This window comes from Lasioglossum baleicum, chromosome 12 (genome assembly GCF_051020765.1).
Source record: "Lasioglossum baleicum chromosome 12, iyLasBale1, whole genome shotgun sequence".
Classification (NCBI taxonomy): Eukaryota; Metazoa; Arthropoda; class Insecta; order Hymenoptera; family Halictidae; genus Lasioglossum; species Lasioglossum baleicum.
In genome coordinates, this window is record NC_134940.1 from 2,400,251 (window position 1) to 2,419,079 (window position 18,829).

Here is an 18,829-nt window from a genome sequence, read left to right on the forward strand (position 1 = left end):
CCGTCGTGGAAATGTGGTTCGATCACGTCGTGGACGCGTGGTTCGATTATTTCATGGTCGCGTGGTGCCACGAGTCCACGGACGACGCGTGAGGACGCGCAGTGTTGCGATTCGACGAGTGTCTTGCGGCGTTGCCAAGGCTGTGGTACCGAACCGTACCCGTACCATAGCCTACCGTTGCCTGCTATTGTCTCTACGTATCTTTTTCAACGCGCCCGCGTGCTACACTCGCCAGCGTATCGCTCTAGCTTATCCATAGAGGTACGCTGGTGAGTGTAGCGCGCGGGCGCGTTGGAAAGGATACGTACGGGGGCGATAGCGGGCTACGGTGGGGGCTCGGAGGCCGTGCTCCGATCTATCTTCCTTGACCTAATGCCAGAGCAATGCCGCGCGATCCTGGCCGCTTCCAAATGCGACGATCTTCAGGATCTGGCCCTTCTGGCCGACAAGATCGCTGCCGCGACATCGAGACCCGGTTCTCTTCAGGATCAATCGAGGAACGCTTAGAAGCCGCGGAGGTACCAGACCACGTCCTCTGACGAGGAACCTTGTGAGAAGTTCTCGAGGAGCAATAAGTCGCAGAGGTTGCCTTTGCCTGCGCCGCGACCCATAAGCCCCAGCATCGCAAGGCTTATGCAAACCCTGGCGGGCATGGAGAAGGAGGCGGTTGATCACCCACCCACCCCTCCCCCTTTAGCTACAATTCCCTGCCCCCCCCCCCTGCACCCAATCCTACCCCAATATACCACAGGTGTACCCGCCTCCGACTCTCCCGTCGCTTCCTGCGGTGCGGAAACAGTAAGTTGCATAGATATTTTTAAATGTAGTAATAATTATAATTAAATTGTATAGAACATGGTGTAATGTTTGTGTATTTGTTTTAGAGTGCACGTTCAATTGCTGAACCCCCCTTCGACTCCCCCGTCGCTTCCTGCGATGCGGAAACAGTAAGTTGCATAGATATTTTTAAATGTAGTAATAATTATAATTAAATTGTATAGTACATGGTGTAATGTTTGTGTATTTGTTTTAGAACGCAGGCCTTGCTGCAGGCCGTTCTGCAGCACCTCGATGCGATAAACAATGAGATGAAGGAGCGGTTCAATGAGATGAACCGGCGGTTCGACGAGACGAACCGGCAGCTCGAATATACCGAGAACCAGGAGTGAGTCATCCTCAGAATTAGTTGAAATCATATATTTCTGGAAAAGTTGGTCCATTTATTAATTTTTCTTTGCTCCCACCATGAACAGTGCGCAACGTCGGGTCATGCAGGCCGAACAGCAGGCGTTGCCCCCGCCCTTCCTGCCATTTCAAACGCCACAACCAGAACAGAATAATCACATCTACTTATGATTACACGTTCAGATGCCGATTCCTAGATACACTGGCCCGCAGACCATCAATGAACTTCGCTGGGTAGCAAATAATGGCCACTGGGATGGAGTAATTTCCCCTTACTCCATCTCGATGCATATGAAGAATACAGAGATGTAATGTGCGTACAGATAGTACGTGGGGTTAGATTAATGAGGGACGCACACGTATGCAGAGAGTGCATCCCGCACCTCTTGGACGAGGATGGACACATGGTCCAAGAGATACAATTCACCCATATGATAGGACTTCCCACGTACAGACTCCAATCATTTAGATGCAGACGTATATTTTACGGGTACATGTGGTACAGAATAGTGCAGGTCTCGTTTTCTGGGAGGGGGTGCGGGTTAAGTCTTCCGGCGCTGTCTTTCTGTGTGACTTATCTAATTGGTGACCTACGTTGGTCGTCCACCATCAGCATGCAGCGGTCGACTCCCCGGTATCTGATGGTCTTAGTAGAGGAGTTACTGGCGTTCGAGACCAGTCCCGAACCAGAGTATGATGGTGCGGTAAGTATATTGTAATACAGATATAATAAAAGTACAGGGTGCGCCATCTCAATCTGGTCGATGGAAGTATTGAATAACTCTGACAGATTTTAACCGATCAGCGTTGTACAACACGTTTCGTATAGGTTATATCGGTACAATTTGAACCATGTATCGCTATACGCCGAAAGAACGCGCCGAAATAGTTTCGCTTTACATTAAAAATAATCGTTCAGTTGTGTCAACTCAGCGTGCGTATCGTAAAAAATATCGCGGACGTCCTGCGCCCAAAGGCGACACTATCCGTCATTTAGCTTCAAATTTTATGGAGCACGGGTCTGTAGCTAACCTCCAACATCAAGCTCGACCGCGTCCAGGTCGTTCAAATGAAAATATCGAAGCTGTTCGACAGAGTGTTGCAGAAAATCCAAATGTCTCATACCGCCGCCGGTCTCAGCAATTAAACATTAGTGGAACCACTTTGAGAAGGATTTTAAAGCAAGATCTTAGCATGTTTCCGTACAAAGTGCAGTTGACTCAAAGATTATTGGAAACTGACAAGCCGCGACGCTTGGCTTACGCTAATAACGTTAGTCGAATGAAGGAAGCTGAGCCGGATTTTTGGGAGCGAATTCTGATGACCGACGAGGCTCATTTCACCCTCTCTGGCGCTGTCAACAAACAAAACTGTCGCATGTGGGGCACCGATAATCCTCATATTATTCACGAAACTCCATTGCACGACGAGAAAGTGACTGTTTGGGCCGGTGTTTGCTCAAAAACCATCATTGGACCATTTTTCTTCAGAGCTGGTGAAACTGTCAATGGGGATCGATATCGGTGGATGTTGGCACACTTTGTTTTACCACAAATGCGTGAAAAAGGTCTTAAGGAATTTTGGTTCCAACAAGATGGTGCGACATGTCACACTGCGCGCTCAACAATGGACTATTTGCGTCGGAATTTCCCAGGACGTGTGATATCAAAGAAAGGTGATATTGACTGGCCACCAAGATCGCCGGATTTGACTGTACCGGACTTCTTCTTGTGGGGATTTTTGAAAAGTAAAGTCTATGCCAACAAGCCGAAGACCATAGACGAGCTAAAAAACAACATTCGAGCCGAAATCGCAGCGATATCGCCCGAGACGCTGGCAAATACAATGAAAAATGCCGAAAAAAGAGCTCATTTTTGTCTCAGTAATAAAGGCGGACATTTGATCGATGTGGTTTTTGGAAACTAATCAAAATAAATTGTAATGAATCAAATTTAATAAAAAAATACGACTTTGTGAAATCTGTTGAAAATTCTCTAAGTTATTCAATACTTCCATCGACCAGATTGAGATGGCGCACCCTGTATAATATGGAAACTAATGTAAATTGTTTTTTAGGTTGTCTACTTCGCCTCGTTAGGCGGGTATACGCCAAAAGAGGCGGTCAGTTCATCGTTCAAGGCGGCAATCACCGATGCCTGCGCGAACGAGCATACGTGGCTCGGCGCATCGGGGAACAAATCATTGGCCTCCGCGCGCATAATGAGGGCGATATACGGTAAGCATTGTATATCGTTGACTTTGTTTAATTTCATTATAAATTCATTGTTTATCTTCATTAATTTATTGTTAATTCTTATTTATATTGATTCAAATGAATGTTACAGAGGCAACGCTGCGGAACCGCTCGTTCCCACGGCCAGTGGAACGCGAGTTCGAGAAGCTTGCCCAAAATGCGCTGAAATCTGCGAAGGAGCGGCATCGTAAACAATTGACCGCCCTCGGTCACCACATCCCCTCCACCGCCACCACCGAAGCCACAATGGCTGTAAATGACAGGCGCAACTGCTGGCGGAACACCGCCATCAGCGGCAACAACGACGCCACGGCGTCGTCGTGAGTAAGTTAATTACCGTATATTATAATAAAAGTAAGTATATGTAATCTATTAAACTAATCTTTATTTTTTTAGGTTGGCCACTTTGTTGGTCAACGCAGCGACATAGTGGAATAGGCCTACTGGAGATACCACTGAAAAAAAACGCATTGACAATAGTACCTCCGTGGTAATGTGGAAATCTATTGGAATCTGAGGAAAAGTATAATGTGCTATCCAGGGAAGGAGAGAGCAGGAAGCTGCGACGAAGAGGAAGACCTCTAATTTGCTGGTGTGTAGCAACCACTGTAGCAACCCGCAATATGCAGAAGTGTTAAAATTAAAATCAGTAATTCTAGAAGAATGTCGAAGAACTCCTTAAATAAATAATAAGATCATTTTTGACAATATTTGTCGCACGAATCCAGATGCAGCAGCACATATTTCATACAACAGCTTAAAATCTATTATGTCTAGAGAAAAGTTAAAGTCTCGGGCACCACTGCCAAAAACTGTACAGAGTACGCATGAAATACTTGAAAATTATGATGTTCTGAAGGACATTTATAAGGGATGCGCTATTTCAAGTGATAATAAATTCTTAAATTATAAAAAATTTTGTGCGCGATTACGCAAATCCTGTCGTAGCATACAAAGGAGGATGTTTCGAGAGAGACATCCTTCGAAAAATGAAAATAAACTCGACAAATTTAGAAGATTTCAACTGTCCGAAATACGATGTACTAGTTCACGATCCCGTGTATGAAATTGACAACGGCAAACCGTTGTCGACTTCACTGTTGGCGACCGACAAAAACGTCAAATACCATTGCTGTCTGCGCGAAGTACAAACATTTCGAGCATGGGTTAACAATTATTTAAAAAACACGTAAAGTACTCATCAGTTATGAAACGCGTGTACATTTTACACAGTGTGTTGCGGATCGCAACTTAGTGCGTCCACAAGTGATCTTTGGTGTGCTCCTGTCGTGCAACCCTTCCCCTTCGGGGGTTGTATCCCACACTTGATTGCTACCTTGTCGTGGTGTGGGGGCACGACTGCGCAGTCGCCAAAGCAATTACAGCTATTTTCCTGTCAGTGATTTACGACCACTTGACCTAGTTTATTGCATGTGCGTGTCCTAGGCCCGCTAGAGGACTCATCAGTAAGGCTATCTAGCGGGCCCTGCCTTAGACGGTTGGGATGTCGGAAGGCGGTTGAGGACTGTATATATACAAATCATTGAGGAATCGAGTACTTGCGGGAAAGGTCTCAACTACCTGTCCCTCTTGTGGCGCCTGTAGGAAGTTAGGCCGCCACACGATAATGTCGGATATGTTTCCCCGCACATTAATTCGGTAGCATCTTTCATGGGTTCTAAAATATTCGTTAATGTTTCTGCGAATTCCCACTCTTCATTGCTTAAATTTTCAGGCATGTCTTTTTCGCACAAGATTAAGCTTAACGGTTTTCGCAATGTGATGAATCTTTTTAGCATCATGTACATGGAGTTCCATCGTGTGTCCACGTCTTGCACTAATCGTAAAGCAGTCGCATTCAGATTAACTTGCAGCTGCACTTGCACAAATCTTTCTTTTGCAGATGTTCATCTTGTGAAAAAAGCAACAATGCCTCTGCATTTCTTGTTTATGGCAATATACAAGGAAAATTTTTTTAGTGTTTTTTTTATTGTCAATTGCAGACTGTGCGCGAAACAAGGTATTCGTTTCCATTCTGGATTAATTTCTATTGCCTTTACAATATTTCGACCGTTGTCGGTTACAAATATTACTGGGTTATTTACTTCGTGTAATTTCCACGTTCTTAAACACGAAAACAATGCATTTCTAATATTTTCTCCCGTGTGCGATTGTTGTAAATGGCATAAATTTAGCATGTAGTGGCATATTTTAAAATCTTTTGTGGTATAGTGTAATGTCACTGACAAATAACTCTCCACACTTCGGGAACTCCATCCATCAGTTGTGAACGTTAATACAGTGTCTGTTAATTTCATATATGCAAAATACAAGAATGAAGAACACAATACAAATAATAAAACACGATAATCCGATAATAATTCAAATGATTAAGTCTTACCTTCTTGAATATCTGCATGTATCTTGTTTTCAATTTGCTTCTTCAAATCGTCATACATGCGCGGTATTATTTCTCTCGAAAATGTGGTCCGAGAAGGTATTTTGTAGCGTGGCTCGGTAACTTTCAGCAATTCTCGAAAGCCTTTTTATCTTCTACTATACTAAACGGCTGCAAATCTAATGTGATCATGCGAGCTATTGCATTGGTTATGCTTTTTGCTCGCGCACAATCTTTTTCTAAATACGAAAACTTCACTGTCAATTCACTGGAAGGTTTTACATCTGCACGTAAATTTGAATGAATGTTTTTCAAATGACGTAATAAACCACTGGTATTGCCATGTTTTGTTTTTAACACACGCTGGCAGTGTCTACATTTGGCTTTATCTTGACCATCTTTTTCGAATTGCTCCCAAACAAAGCTCTTCCGACATTTGTTTCTTTGTGTGACATTTTGGTCACTAGTGTCACTACTTCCAGCTATAACGTACATTTCACTATCGCTATCGCTAGACATTTTTTTCGCACCAGTGATTTTCGATGTCTCTACTCTTCGAACTACTGAAGGAAACTGATCCGCGTTTGTCTTCTATCTAGTCGTGTCCTGTCCGTCGTCAGTTTGGGTTTTTCCGTGCTTGGAGGATTTGGATTTAGGTAGGAAAAATGTAGCGTTTCGTGATTGGGTGTAAGTGTAGGTGTATTGGGAGGAGTTTTTGAGTTGATGAGAGCGGGAAACTGTCAGTAAGTACATTTCTCTGTATTGTCTTCGTTCGTCAATGGCGTTATTTACGATGGAATTTCCGTTTGTCGTTTCGGTCGCAAGTGTTGTCCGTCAGTCGGGGTCGAGATTGTCGAATTGCGGTGGTCATAAACTCATTTAATCGGTCGGTTCGCAGCTGACTCGCACGCGTTTTTGCAAGTTAAAATATCCCTTTCAGGTATATCCCTTTGTCGCTTGGAGCAACGGTACGGTACGCTCGATCTTCGGTGTTGTATACCGCGCATGTATCAAGATTTGAAGAAGCAAATTGAAAACAACGTTTATTTAAATATTTTGTTGTATAGATGAACCAAAATCAAAATTGTCCCAATTTTTTGTCAACAAAATTGGAAATAAACACATAAGCTCAAGCCGGATAGGAGCTACGTCTACGTTTACCCAACGTAAAAATGATGAAATCCGCATTTATTTCGAGGAAGAAAACATACCGGGAAACAGTAATATTACAAGTTGGTGGGACCAAAATATTACTAAATTTGCTATGTTAGGAAAAGCGGCACGTAGGTATACGGGTATCCCTACCACTCAAGCTACCAGCGAGAGACTGTTCTCCACGACTGGAAATATTGTCACACCGTCGAGAACAAGATTACTATGTGACAATGTAGAGAAATTAGCATTTTTACATGAGAATTCATTATAAAATATCATAACTATTACGTATTTGGTGCATTACTTAATTACTTCCATTTCATTACCCAACCCCAACATTTACATCTCTACATATACTCTATACTCTATACGAATGAATTACGGAAGAAAAAGGAAAATTCAAAAAATAAATTTCATGACGTGTTTTTCAAAACGCCACAACTATATCGGAAATCTCATACCGCGATCGATTTTGAAGCCGGTCTCATAAAGGTAATCGCCAGTAATCGGGTACTGAGTACTGAGTACTGAGTACTGAACACCCTAAAATATGCACGCGCGGAGGCATTCTCATTATTCTCAAGGAATATCCGCGGAATACCCCCCTTCTCCCGCCCGCGCGTCACGCTCCCCGTGGCGGCCTAAGTGCTCGGAGCAACTTAGGCCGCCACGGGGAGCGTGACGCGCGGGCGGGAGAAGGGGGGTATTTCTTGAGAAGGCCTCCGCGTGTGCTAGTTCTGGTCGTTTGAGAATCCCGAGACATTCGAGATCCCGAAGCCGTCGAGAATCCCGAGACTTTCGAGAATCTCGACACATTCGAGAATCCCGAAACCTTCGAGAATCTCAAACATTTTCGAGAATCTCGACATAATCGAGAAACCCAAAATTTTCGAGAACTCGTCTCGATCGATTTCCTCGACTCCCCCGTCGCTTCCTGCGATGCGGAAACAGTAAGGTGCATAGATATTTTTAAATGTAGTAATAATTATAATTAAATTGTATAGTACATGGTGTAATGTTTGTGTATTTGTTTTAGAACGCAGGCCTTGCTGCAGGCCGTTCTGCAGCACCTCGATGCGATAAACAATGAGATGAAGGAGCGGTTCAATGAGATGAACCGGCGGTTCGACGAGACGAACCGGCAGCTCGAATATACCGAGAACCAGGAGTGAGTCATCCTCAGAATTAGTTGAAATCATATATTTCTGGAAAAGTTGGTCCATTTATTAATTTTTCTTTGCTCCCACCATGAACAGTGCGCAACGTCGGGTCATGCAGGCCGAACAGCAGGCGTTGCCCCCGCCCTTCCTGCCATTTCAAACGCCACAACCAGAACAGAATAATCACATCTACTTATGATTACACGTTCAGATGCCGATTCCTAGATACACTGGCCCGCAGACCATCAATGAACTTCGCTGGGTAGCAAATAATGGCCACTGGGATGGAGTAATCTCCCCTTACTCCATCTCGATGCATATGAAGAATACAGAGATGTAATGTGCGTACAGATAGTACGTGGGGTTAGATTAATGAGGGACGCACACGTATGCAGAGAGTGCATCCCGCACCTCTTGGACGAGGATAGACACATGGTCCAAGAGATACAATTCACCCATATGATAGGACTTCCCACGTACAGACTCCAATCATTTAGATGCAGACGTATATTTTACGGGTACATGTGGTACAGAATAGTGCAGGTCTCGTTTTCTGGGAGGGGGTGCGGGTTAAGTCTTCCGGCGCTGTCTTTCTGTGTGACTTATCTAATTGGTGACCTACGTTGGTCGTCCACCATCAGCATGCAGCGGTCGACTCCCCGGTGTCTGATGGTCTTAGTAGAGGAGTTACTGGCGTTCGAGACCAGTCCCGAACCAGAGTATGATGGTGCGGTAAGTATATTGTAATACAGATATAATAAAAGTATAATATGGAAACTAATGTAAATTGTTTTTTAGGTTGTCTACTTCGCCTCGTTAGGCGGGTATACGCCAAAAGAGGCGGTCAGTTCATCGTTCAAGGCGGCAATCACCGATGCCTGCGCGAACGAGCATACGTGGCTCGGCGCATCGGGGAACAAATCATTGGCCTCCGCGCGCATAATGAGGGCGATATACGGTAAGCATTGTATATCGTTGACTTTGTTTAATTTCATTATAAATTCATTGTTTATCTTCATTAATTTATTGTTAATTCTTATTTATATTGATTCAAATGAATGTTACAGAGGCAACGCTGCGGAACCGCTCGTTCCCACGGCCAGTGGAACGCGAGTTCGAGAAGCTTGCCCAAAATGCGCTGAAATCTGCGAAGGAGCGGCATCGTAAACAATTGACCGCCCTCGGTCACCACATCCCCTCCACCGCCACCACCGAAGCCACAATGGCTGTAAATGACAGGCGCAACTGCTGGCGGAACACCGCCATCAGCGGCAACAACGACGCCACGGCGTCGTCGTGAGTAAGTTAATTACCGTATATTATAATAAAAGTAAGTATATGTAATCTATTAAACTAATCTTTATTTTTTTAGGTTGGCCACTTTGTTGGTCAACGCAGCGACATAGTGGAATAGGCCTACTGGAGATACCACTGAAAAAAAACGCATTGACAATAGTACCTCCGTGGTAATGTGGAAATCTATTGGAATCTGAGGAAAAGTATAATGTGCTATCCAGGGAAGGAGGGAGCAGGAAGCTGCGACGAAGAGGAAGACCTCTAATTTGCTGGTGTGTAGCAACCACTGTAGCAACCCGCAATATGCAGAAGTGTTAAAATTAAAATCAGTAATTCTACAGGGTGCGCCATCTCGAGCTTCGGTATGGAAATATTGAATAACTTTGTTATACATTGGCGGTATGACTTGAGAAAAAACAATTTCGAAACGTCATTTCAGTACAATTCTGACCATGAATAACTTTACATGTAAAGAACGCGCGGAAATTGTGACCATGTATTTGCAAAATAGTCGTTCAATTGTGCTTGCTCAACGTGCATACCGTCGAAAATACCGCGGTCGTAAAGTGCCTTCTGATAACACCATACGTAATCTGACTAAAAATTTCGAAGAATCGGGGTCTGTGGGAAATCATCAACGCGTGTCAGTTCGTAAAAGACGCTCTAATGAAATTGTTGAAACTGTCAAGCAGAGTGTTTATGAAAGCCCAAATCTGTCGTATCGTCACCGTGCCCAGCAGCTAAACATCAAAGGAACCACTCTTAGGAGGATTTTGAAGGAAGATCTTCACATGTTTCCTTACAAAGTGCAAATAACTCAACGATTATTGCCTACAGACGAGCCCCGTCGCTTGGAATACGGAAAAAGCGTGGTTCGAATGGCCGAGGTTGATTCCGAGTTTTGGAATCAAATTTTGTTCACGGACGAGGCCCATTTCCATCTCTCTGGCGGAGTGAACAAACAAAATTGTCGATTCTGGGGCACAGACAATCCTCACATTATCCACGAGAAGCCATTGCATGACCAGAAAGTCACTGTTTGGGCCGGCGTTAGCACCAAAACCATCATCGGACCATTTTTCTTTCGTGAAGGCGAAACCGTCGATGGCGACCGTTATCGGTGGATTTTGGCGCACTATGTGATTCCAAAAATGCGCGAAAAAAATTTATTGAACTTCTGGTTTCAACAAGACGGCGCCCCATGCCACACGGCGATCAAAACAATGAACTTTTTGAAGCGAAAATTCCCCGGCCGTTTGATGTCGAAAGGTGGCGATATTGAGTGGCCTCCAAGATCGCCGGATTTGACGCCGCCGGACTTTTTTTTGTGGGGTTATTTAAAAAGTAAAGTATACGCCAACAAGCCCACGACATTGGAAGCGCTCAAGACCAACATTCGAGCTGAAATAGAGGCAATATCGCCCGAAATGCTGGCCAAAGTAATGGAAAATTCGAAAAAAAGAGCACAATTTTGTGTGGCTCGTAATGGTGGTCATTTGTTGGATGTTGTGTTCTAAGTATAGTTGAAACAAATTGTAAAGGATTAAATTAAATAAAAAAACAATAACAAACATTCACTTTCACTAGTTGCCGAAGTTATTCAATATTTCCATACCGAAGCTCGAGATGGCGCACCCTGTAGAAGAATGTCGAAGAACTCCTTCAATAAATAATAAGATCATTTTTGACAATATTTGTCGCACGAATCCAGATGCAGCAGCACATATTTCATACAACAGCTTAAAATCTATTATGTCTAGAGAAAAGTTAAAGTCTCGGGCACCACTGCCAAAAACTGTACAGAGTACGCATGAAATACTTGAAAATTATGATGTTCTGAAGGACATTTATAAGGGATGCGCTATTTCAAGTGATAATAAATTCTTAAATTATAAAAAATTTTGTGCGCGATTACGCAAATCCTGTCGTAGCATACAAAGGAGGATGTTTCGAGAGAGACATCCTTCGAAAAATGAAAATAAACTCGACAAATTTAGAAGATTTCAACTGTCCGAAATACGATGTACTAGTACACGATCCCGTGTATGAAATTGACAACGGCAAACCGTTGTCGACTTCACTGTTGGCGACCGACAAAAACGTCAAATACCATTGCTGTCTGCGCGAAGTACAAACATTTCGAGCATGGGTTAACAATTATTTAAAAAACACGTAAAGTACCCATCAGTTATGAAACGCGTGTACATTTTACACAGTGTGTTGCGGATCGCAACTTAGTACGTCCACAAGTGATCTTTGGTGTGCTCCTGTCGTGCACCCTTCCCCTTCGGGGGTTGTATCCCACACTTGATTGCTACCTTGTCGTGGTGTGGGGGCACGACTGCGCAGTCGCCAAAGCAATTACAGCTATTTTCCTGTCAGTGATTTACGACCACTTGACCTAGTTTATTGCATGTGCGTGTCCTAGGCCCGCTAGAGGACTCATCAGTAAGGCTATCTAGCGGGCCCTGCCTTAGACGGTTGGGATGTCGGAAGGCGGTTGAGGACTGTATATATACAAATCATTGAGGAACCGAGTACTTGCGGGAAAGGTCTTTCGACTCCTGTCCCTCTTGTGGCGCATGTAGGAAGTTGCCGCTACAGAAATATATCGAAAAATTGCACAAGTTGCAAGAAAGAGAGGGCTTGCACTTAGCAAATAAATTAAGAAGACAACACATAGAATACACGAAGGTAAAAATGAAGGTGAAATTAGCAACGCAAGTGCTCAGCTCGTCAGTGAGCAAAGCCCTATGTATGTGTCGCTCTGATTTGAAATTAGAAGATTTAGAAGAATCAGAAGCAGCTGAGGAATTTCTGCAAGAAATCAATGATCTTTTTTTGACATCTTCAACTCAAGAAATTTGAGGCAAAAGAATTTTCAAAGGCCACCAGATCATGAGAATTTTGTTACAATAAACCATTCATACGAGTATTTACACTCCGCTACATAGTGATTCAAAATGGGACGAACGTACTAGTCGTTTTTAAAGACTACAATTGTTAAAGATACCTCAGAAATTGAGATGCAACATAACAATAGTGTTCGTGGATCGTTCCCACGTGGCAGAGTCCATTCCGGCGGAAACCGCCGAGCAGCCCGAGACGCGAGGCGTGCTACGAACACCTTAATGATAGAAGGATTCAAGAAAACTGGAGCTACGAGCCCCAGCCATATGACGCTAGTCGGGAGGTTAACCGCCGACCAAGCGCACGTTCTCAAGGGTTTAAGGAGAAGAGAGCATTACCGAAGAAACAACAACCACTCCAAACCGTAACACCTGACGAAACAGAGGAAAAACTGTTAGATGAACCTCTGTATGACATTGGACCACATTCGTCTCTAATACCTAGACAAGATATTTTCTGTCAAAATTTTGAATTCTCCGGGGCAATCCCCATTATTCATGAGACTTATGAGAAGATGAGGGCAGTTGACCCTCGATTGCATGATTGTGTTGATTGCGAGGTGTGCTGCGAGCACTAGAAAATAAAGAATCAATGTGCAGTTTCATAAATTTAAAAAATTACAGTCACAATAGACAAGCATTGACTGTACCGTCAAATAACGTCGTACACATTTGCAAAATTGCTGAGGCGGAGATCCGCCTCGTGCAAAAGACAAATCAGCCAACGCAAAAAAATGTAATACAAAAATTAATTGTAAAAATTTTAAGCAATGTACGCACTATGGTATTCAAAAATTATAGTGAACACATGTTTGACACAAGCATGCAGACGAATCATATAGTAGAATTAATAAAACTAATATAATTTCAGTACTGTAATCTAAGATTGTACCACATAGGACAATATACAGTAGACCGTAAAAAAATACGCAGTAGATTAACCAAAGCGATTTTATTTTCTAATCAATAAGTATGAGAAGTGTAATCAGCAACCAGCATCCGTCGTTACTGTGAAGGAAAGACGCGTTTCATTCGTCGCAAGCAGGGTTGCCAGATGCTAGACGTGCCAGGCCCCTTACTTTTCCGTCTCTCGCCACCAAGCTGCGTTAAGCCTGCCTTCGCTTCCCCCACTCTTACCACTGCCGCTGACGCGTGCCGCGTGGAGCATGCTACCGAGTGGCGCAGAAAACACCGTACGCTTATACAAGCTGATTCGCTACGGAAAGGTAGACTATACTGCTATAATGAAATAAATTTATTCGTGTATTGTTAAATAAACACAAATTAAGGTTTGAAAAATGTATATTTGCGACACCTGCTAATTACAATCACTGCTATTGCTTTCGCTAGTATTCTATTCTACCTAAAGGTAGGCTATACTGCAATAACGAAATAAATTTATTCTTGTATATTGTTAAATAAACACAAATTAAGGTTTGAAAAATATACAGTGCATTACGTTGTTTATACACAAAAGCGTACCTAGAATTCATCGATTTCACTTTAGGTATAATAACCAAATTTAATAAAATTTTCCAAACGTCTGATGTTTTAGTTCACAATCTTTTAGAACATTGTCACACGTTTTTAAAAGAAATAGGTTGTAATTTTATAAAGTACGAGGTCCTTGCAGGAGGACCGATCATATACGAAATCGATCCCTGTAAAAGCGAGAATTTATTGCCTCTCGAAGCAATGTACATTGGAGGAAAGGCGAAAAGTACTCTTGACAAGATTAAACAAGATACTTACGAACAGGAAAAAATGACGACATTTCTTCAAAATTGCCAAAAATTTTACCAGAAGGCATATAAAGGGGCTATGAAGAGATTGCCATTTAACAATAATATTATAAAGGCTCTGGAATTTTTGGATCCTTCAGTTGCATTAGACAATAGGAAACATACAGGCCAAGTAGATGATATTTTAAATACATTTGAATCGAAATTCGTGCTCAGGCACTCAACCACGGCTAACCCTTCCGCCCGCCCGGCCACCCCTCTACCAGAGAGACGGGGCACCACAGGCACGGCCACAGCGCGTGGCGCTGGGATGCGTAACAGTGCGGAGGACCAGCGAACAGCCGTCGACATACAAGCCGCCATTCAGGGTATCGGTAGTGTCCCCACACCGGGAACCCCCACCACCAGCCCCACGGGTCCCGAAGATCTCTAAGCAAGAGACAAAATTGGCCGCGAAGCTAGTCGCCGAAACAAACGCTGCCCGGGCCAAGCGCCTAGAAAAACGATTCCGGCTGTGGAATGGGGGAGGTGCGCCGACGATCACCAAACCGACGAAGGCAAAAAGGCGTACAAAGACCCCTACCAAACCATTGCCGACCATCGCAGAGGAGGAGCCGATGACACCATCGTCACCGCCGGAGGTGCTTCTCCGGCACCTGAGCATCGGCGAAGGGTCGCCGATTCCTTTGCCAAGATGCCTCAATCACCGGCCAAGGAGGAAGGAGGTTTTACCAGACGGGACTGAATTCTGGTCACCCATAGGTGTGGCCCGATACAGACTGGTCGTCGGGAACATCCGATGGCCCCTACGACTGGACCCGGAGACAGGAGCGGTTCGCCACGTGGGTACACCACGGCCGACTGTAAGCATGATCTCGCTAAGGGTTGATTTCTTTTGTTTTTCTTTTGTTTCCCTATCTCTCGGCAGGAAGGAGGGAATACCGCTTGCGAGACGCGGTGCGTCCCGTTCCCGAAGAAAGGGGGGGATGCGACGAGCCGTACCTCGTCGCGAACATCATCTAAACAGTAGCGACCGATCGCACCTATATTTATAGATGTTCTCGACACCAGCGCGCGCCAATCACCGCCGAGACCAGGCGCGCGCCAATCGGAAAGCGCCGCGGCCGCTCAACCGAGAGCGGCACTCTCCATGGTCCGCGCTTTCGCGCGCTATATAAGTCGCGCCGGAATGCCAAGAGAGCGGAGTCCGCCTGGAACCACTCCCGTGCACACCGGATTGTACGAGCCCTTTTCAGAGCTATACATCCGTCCAGAACGCAGGCTGGAAGCACAAGTTCCAGGAGACGACTCTCCTCCGTATTCCCGGCTCCCGGAGATCGCCGTGCCATCGCCTTGGCTGGACCGGATCCGTCGTGTCGGTGTGGTGGGCACGAATACCCTTAGGTGCTTCTAAGGTGCGTGCAACCGTAACCCGTCACTCAGGTGCTTCTGTGCGAGGGTTGCGGCACCACTCGGCTCTCCGACCGTCTAGCACGGAGCGACCGGCCTCCGGCTCTGTCCGTGAGTCGAACCTCCGCGGTTAAACGTCGCAACTCGGTGTGGCGGCGGCGGGTACGAACCTCTCAGGATCCTCTGAGATACGTACGGACCGTGGTTTGTTTCTCAGGTGCTTCTGAGGGAAAACCGCGGCGCCTACGCTGCGTCGGGCGTGACCTCCGACCGTATCCTGTCACCTCCCACCTTCCAGCGCAAACCCGTAGCGACTCCGCGAGGTCCCGCGCCGTTCGACACTGCGTACAGTACCGCCGAATATCCTCCAGCGCGGAACCGTAGCGACCCCGCGAGGTCCCGCGTCGTCCGATACTGCGTCCAGTACCGCCGAACGTCCAGAACCGTTCCGCGAAAGCGTTCGTCGCGTACCGGTACCTGTCAGTTACTCCTGACCGCCTGATCGCTTTATAATTACCGTTTTATAATTATCGCCGGATTATCTTTCTGTTCACCACTAGACCCGGGACGCCGATCCAACTAACGAGAGGCCGTAGGCCCACTCCGCTGTCAACCCAGACACCAGAACATATTTTTGTTACGCGACCGGATTCGCCGGTTTGCAGGAAGGATTTTCTGTTTGTAATTCTATTTTCCTAAAACCGCACTTAGCGGAATAAAGTTTAGTTCGTTACCCGATTTCGCCTTCATTTCATTTACTTACCTGCGAACCCTGGTTCACTCCTAAGCTACAGGGCACCGCGAAATCGGAACGTTACATTCGATAGAACAGTATGCAACGATGAATGGCACGCCCTAGGTTTTTTAACTCTTTATAAGGATGATATGAGAGAGCGTTTACTGCGATTAAAAATCGTTCAATTTTGGTACGAAATTAATAACATGCGTGATAGTAACGGTAATAGGTTATTTTCTAATATTTCAAGTTTGGCACTGGCATGTTTATCATTATCACAATCAAACGCTGAAATTGAACGATTTTTCTCCCTAATAAGTGAAATGAAAACGGCAGATCGCAATCGACTGCAGCCTCAAATGGTTGCCGCACTCGGTAGAATTAAATTAGAATTTAGAAATACTCATATGAAATGTAGCGATTATGTTATAAGCGACGATTTTATACAGAATTTTAATAGCGATATGTACAAGAAAGAAAGTATACCGCAAGAATTTGGAAATTTAATTATAGGAAGCGAAAGCGAATTTACCAGCGAAAGCGATGATTGAGTGGGGCAAATGGGAGACACGTTGCGCGTGCGCGGTGGGGACGCAACAAGGACAGATGACATTTCGCAGGTTTTAGGTTATTGCCGCTGTCTGCGCGACCATCGAAGGTCACTTTATTAGTTTGTAGCAGAAGTGTCCGTCTCGCAGATTTGGCGAACAAATGTTCCGAGAACGGGACTTTGTAAATTACAACCGGGAACGTAAAAATCCTCGCCTCGGGGATTAGGACTCGGGAAGTGTTTTTATTACTTACGGCTGTTTTTATCACGTGCACTTCCAGGGTTTCTACCTCCGAAATTGCCGTCTCCTCGTCCATTTTCTATAAACTCTTAGTCATGCGTTACCGGACGGGCCTTACCTGAGCTGCGCGGCCTGTCCCTTTGTTTTCCGCCAACGCGGCTTGCCGAAGGTTACTTCTCTTCCTTCCACCATTAATTTTCACCGTTTTCTTCGACCAGCGTGGGCGGCGATTGCCTTCCAAATTTGTCACTGCCTTTCAGAAAATATCTGTTCCTCATTGGTCAATCACAGTCACACCCATTTTGACGACTGAGCTTAAATACCGGTGTTCGGCAAGCGCGCGCCAGACTAGCAAGATTAGCCAGAGTAGCGATTAGCTAAAGATACCGAAGTCATACACTTCTCTGACGGCACTGAATTTACAGTTCAGATGATACGGACTTTCTAGACAAGAATACTCTTGTGATATTCAAATCGCGTTAAGTCTCACCTATTATACAGTCCACTAATTCCACATACTTCAATAAAGTTTGTTTTTCACTAGTGTTTCTACAAGTTAATCCTGGTGATCAAATCATTTCACAAGTTACCCATCCCGAACAAGTCTCGCATCACCATTCGGCGCGATCAATTTTAATACATAGAATTAGCGAGGAATGCAAATCACTTATAGGAATATTAGCGTACGGGTTCGTTAAACAGGGGTTTTTGGTGGATAATAATCTGGACAAATTGAATGTAGAAGATACAATGATATTATTGCCGTTAAATGAAATTTATATTGGGGCAGCAGCAACCAAATTGATATATGTTTTAAGAGAAAGTCAGCCCGAGGAAGTCATTCAATTTTTTAAAAATATTCAACAATTTTATAAAACTACATATAGAGAGTCCATCAAAAGAATTCCGGTTAACGACAAGTTTGTAAATGCATTAAATTTTTAGATCTAACGTAGCATTAGATCACAGTAAACACGTAGGTCAAATCGATATCATTGCAGAACAATTTCCATCCAAAGTGACAGCTAAAAAAGCAATTGACCAATGGTTCACATTGTCTGCGGGTTCAACTTACGAACAAAAAGAAGAGTTAAAAAAATTAGATGTTATAACATTTTCGAGCACCGTAAGAAATTTAAAAGATTGTTCAGGTGAATTAATGTATGACGAACTTGCAAAACTAGCATTTATATGCCTATCACTACCGCATTCCAATGCAGATGTAGAAAGATATTTTTCCATGGTCACGGACATAAAAAATATAAAGAAATTGCTTAGGTACACAGATGGTTTGCCCTATGACTAGAATTAAATTATATTTAAAGTCAAAGAACGTTGATGCATGCAGCTTCAATATATCGGACCACATGTTGGAATATTTTAATTCTGACATGTACCACAGCGAAGAAGTACCTTCCGAATTAGCTGGGGTCTTGCTCCCTGACGAAACTGAGAATAGCAGCAGTTTGAGTGATACATGTTGAATATTAGTTTGATTATGAGGTGTGTGTATGTGTGTATTTACATCATATTGTATGTTATGGTATACTATTATGTACAAGTAGGTCTACACTTGAATACCTAACGCGCCCAACCAACCGAGCTGTTGTATATTATTATGTATAATATATTTATTATATTCAGTATTCAATTCTACAATTCGTTTCACCTTTCCAATACCAAACTTTTGAATATATGCATTGAAGAAGGTAGTTTCAAAACTTGCTATGTATGTCCATTCCTTAACCCTTATACCTTCCTCAGTGTGAAAATTCATACTTCATACTTCGCTT

At 44.1% G+C, this 18,829-nt stretch overlaps 1 protein-coding gene and 1 long non-coding RNA gene across 3 annotated transcripts; both read left to right on the top strand.

The window, feature by feature from the left end:
- The first annotated feature begins 3,247 nt into the window (after window positions 1–3,247).
- Window positions 3,248–7,550, top strand: LOC143214228 (uncharacterized). 2 transcript variants are annotated; one of them, XR_013010110.1, is made up of 3 exons: window positions 3,248–3,421; window positions 3,531–3,763; window positions 3,836–7,550. It is a non-coding gene; the product is annotated as an uncharacterized LOC143214228 (long non-coding RNA). The 2 variants fall into 2 exon arrangements; XR_013010111.1 differs by having other exon boundaries at window positions 3,289–3,421; window positions 3,531–7,550.
- A 152-nt stretch (window positions 7,551–7,702) lies between these two features.
- LOC143213856 (uncharacterized) lies at window positions 7,703–9,653 on the top strand. The gene is made up of 4 exons (XM_076434147.1): window positions 7,703–8,884; window positions 8,951–9,110; window positions 9,220–9,452; window positions 9,525–9,653. Exons 1-3 carry the CDS (start codon window positions 8,492–8,494, stop codon window positions 9,450–9,452), a joined length of 786 nt encoding a protein of 261 aa, XP_076290262.1. The 5' UTR covers window positions 7,703–8,491; the 3' UTR covers window positions 9,525–9,653.
- The last annotated feature ends 9,176 nt before the right edge of the window (window positions 9,654–18,829 follow it).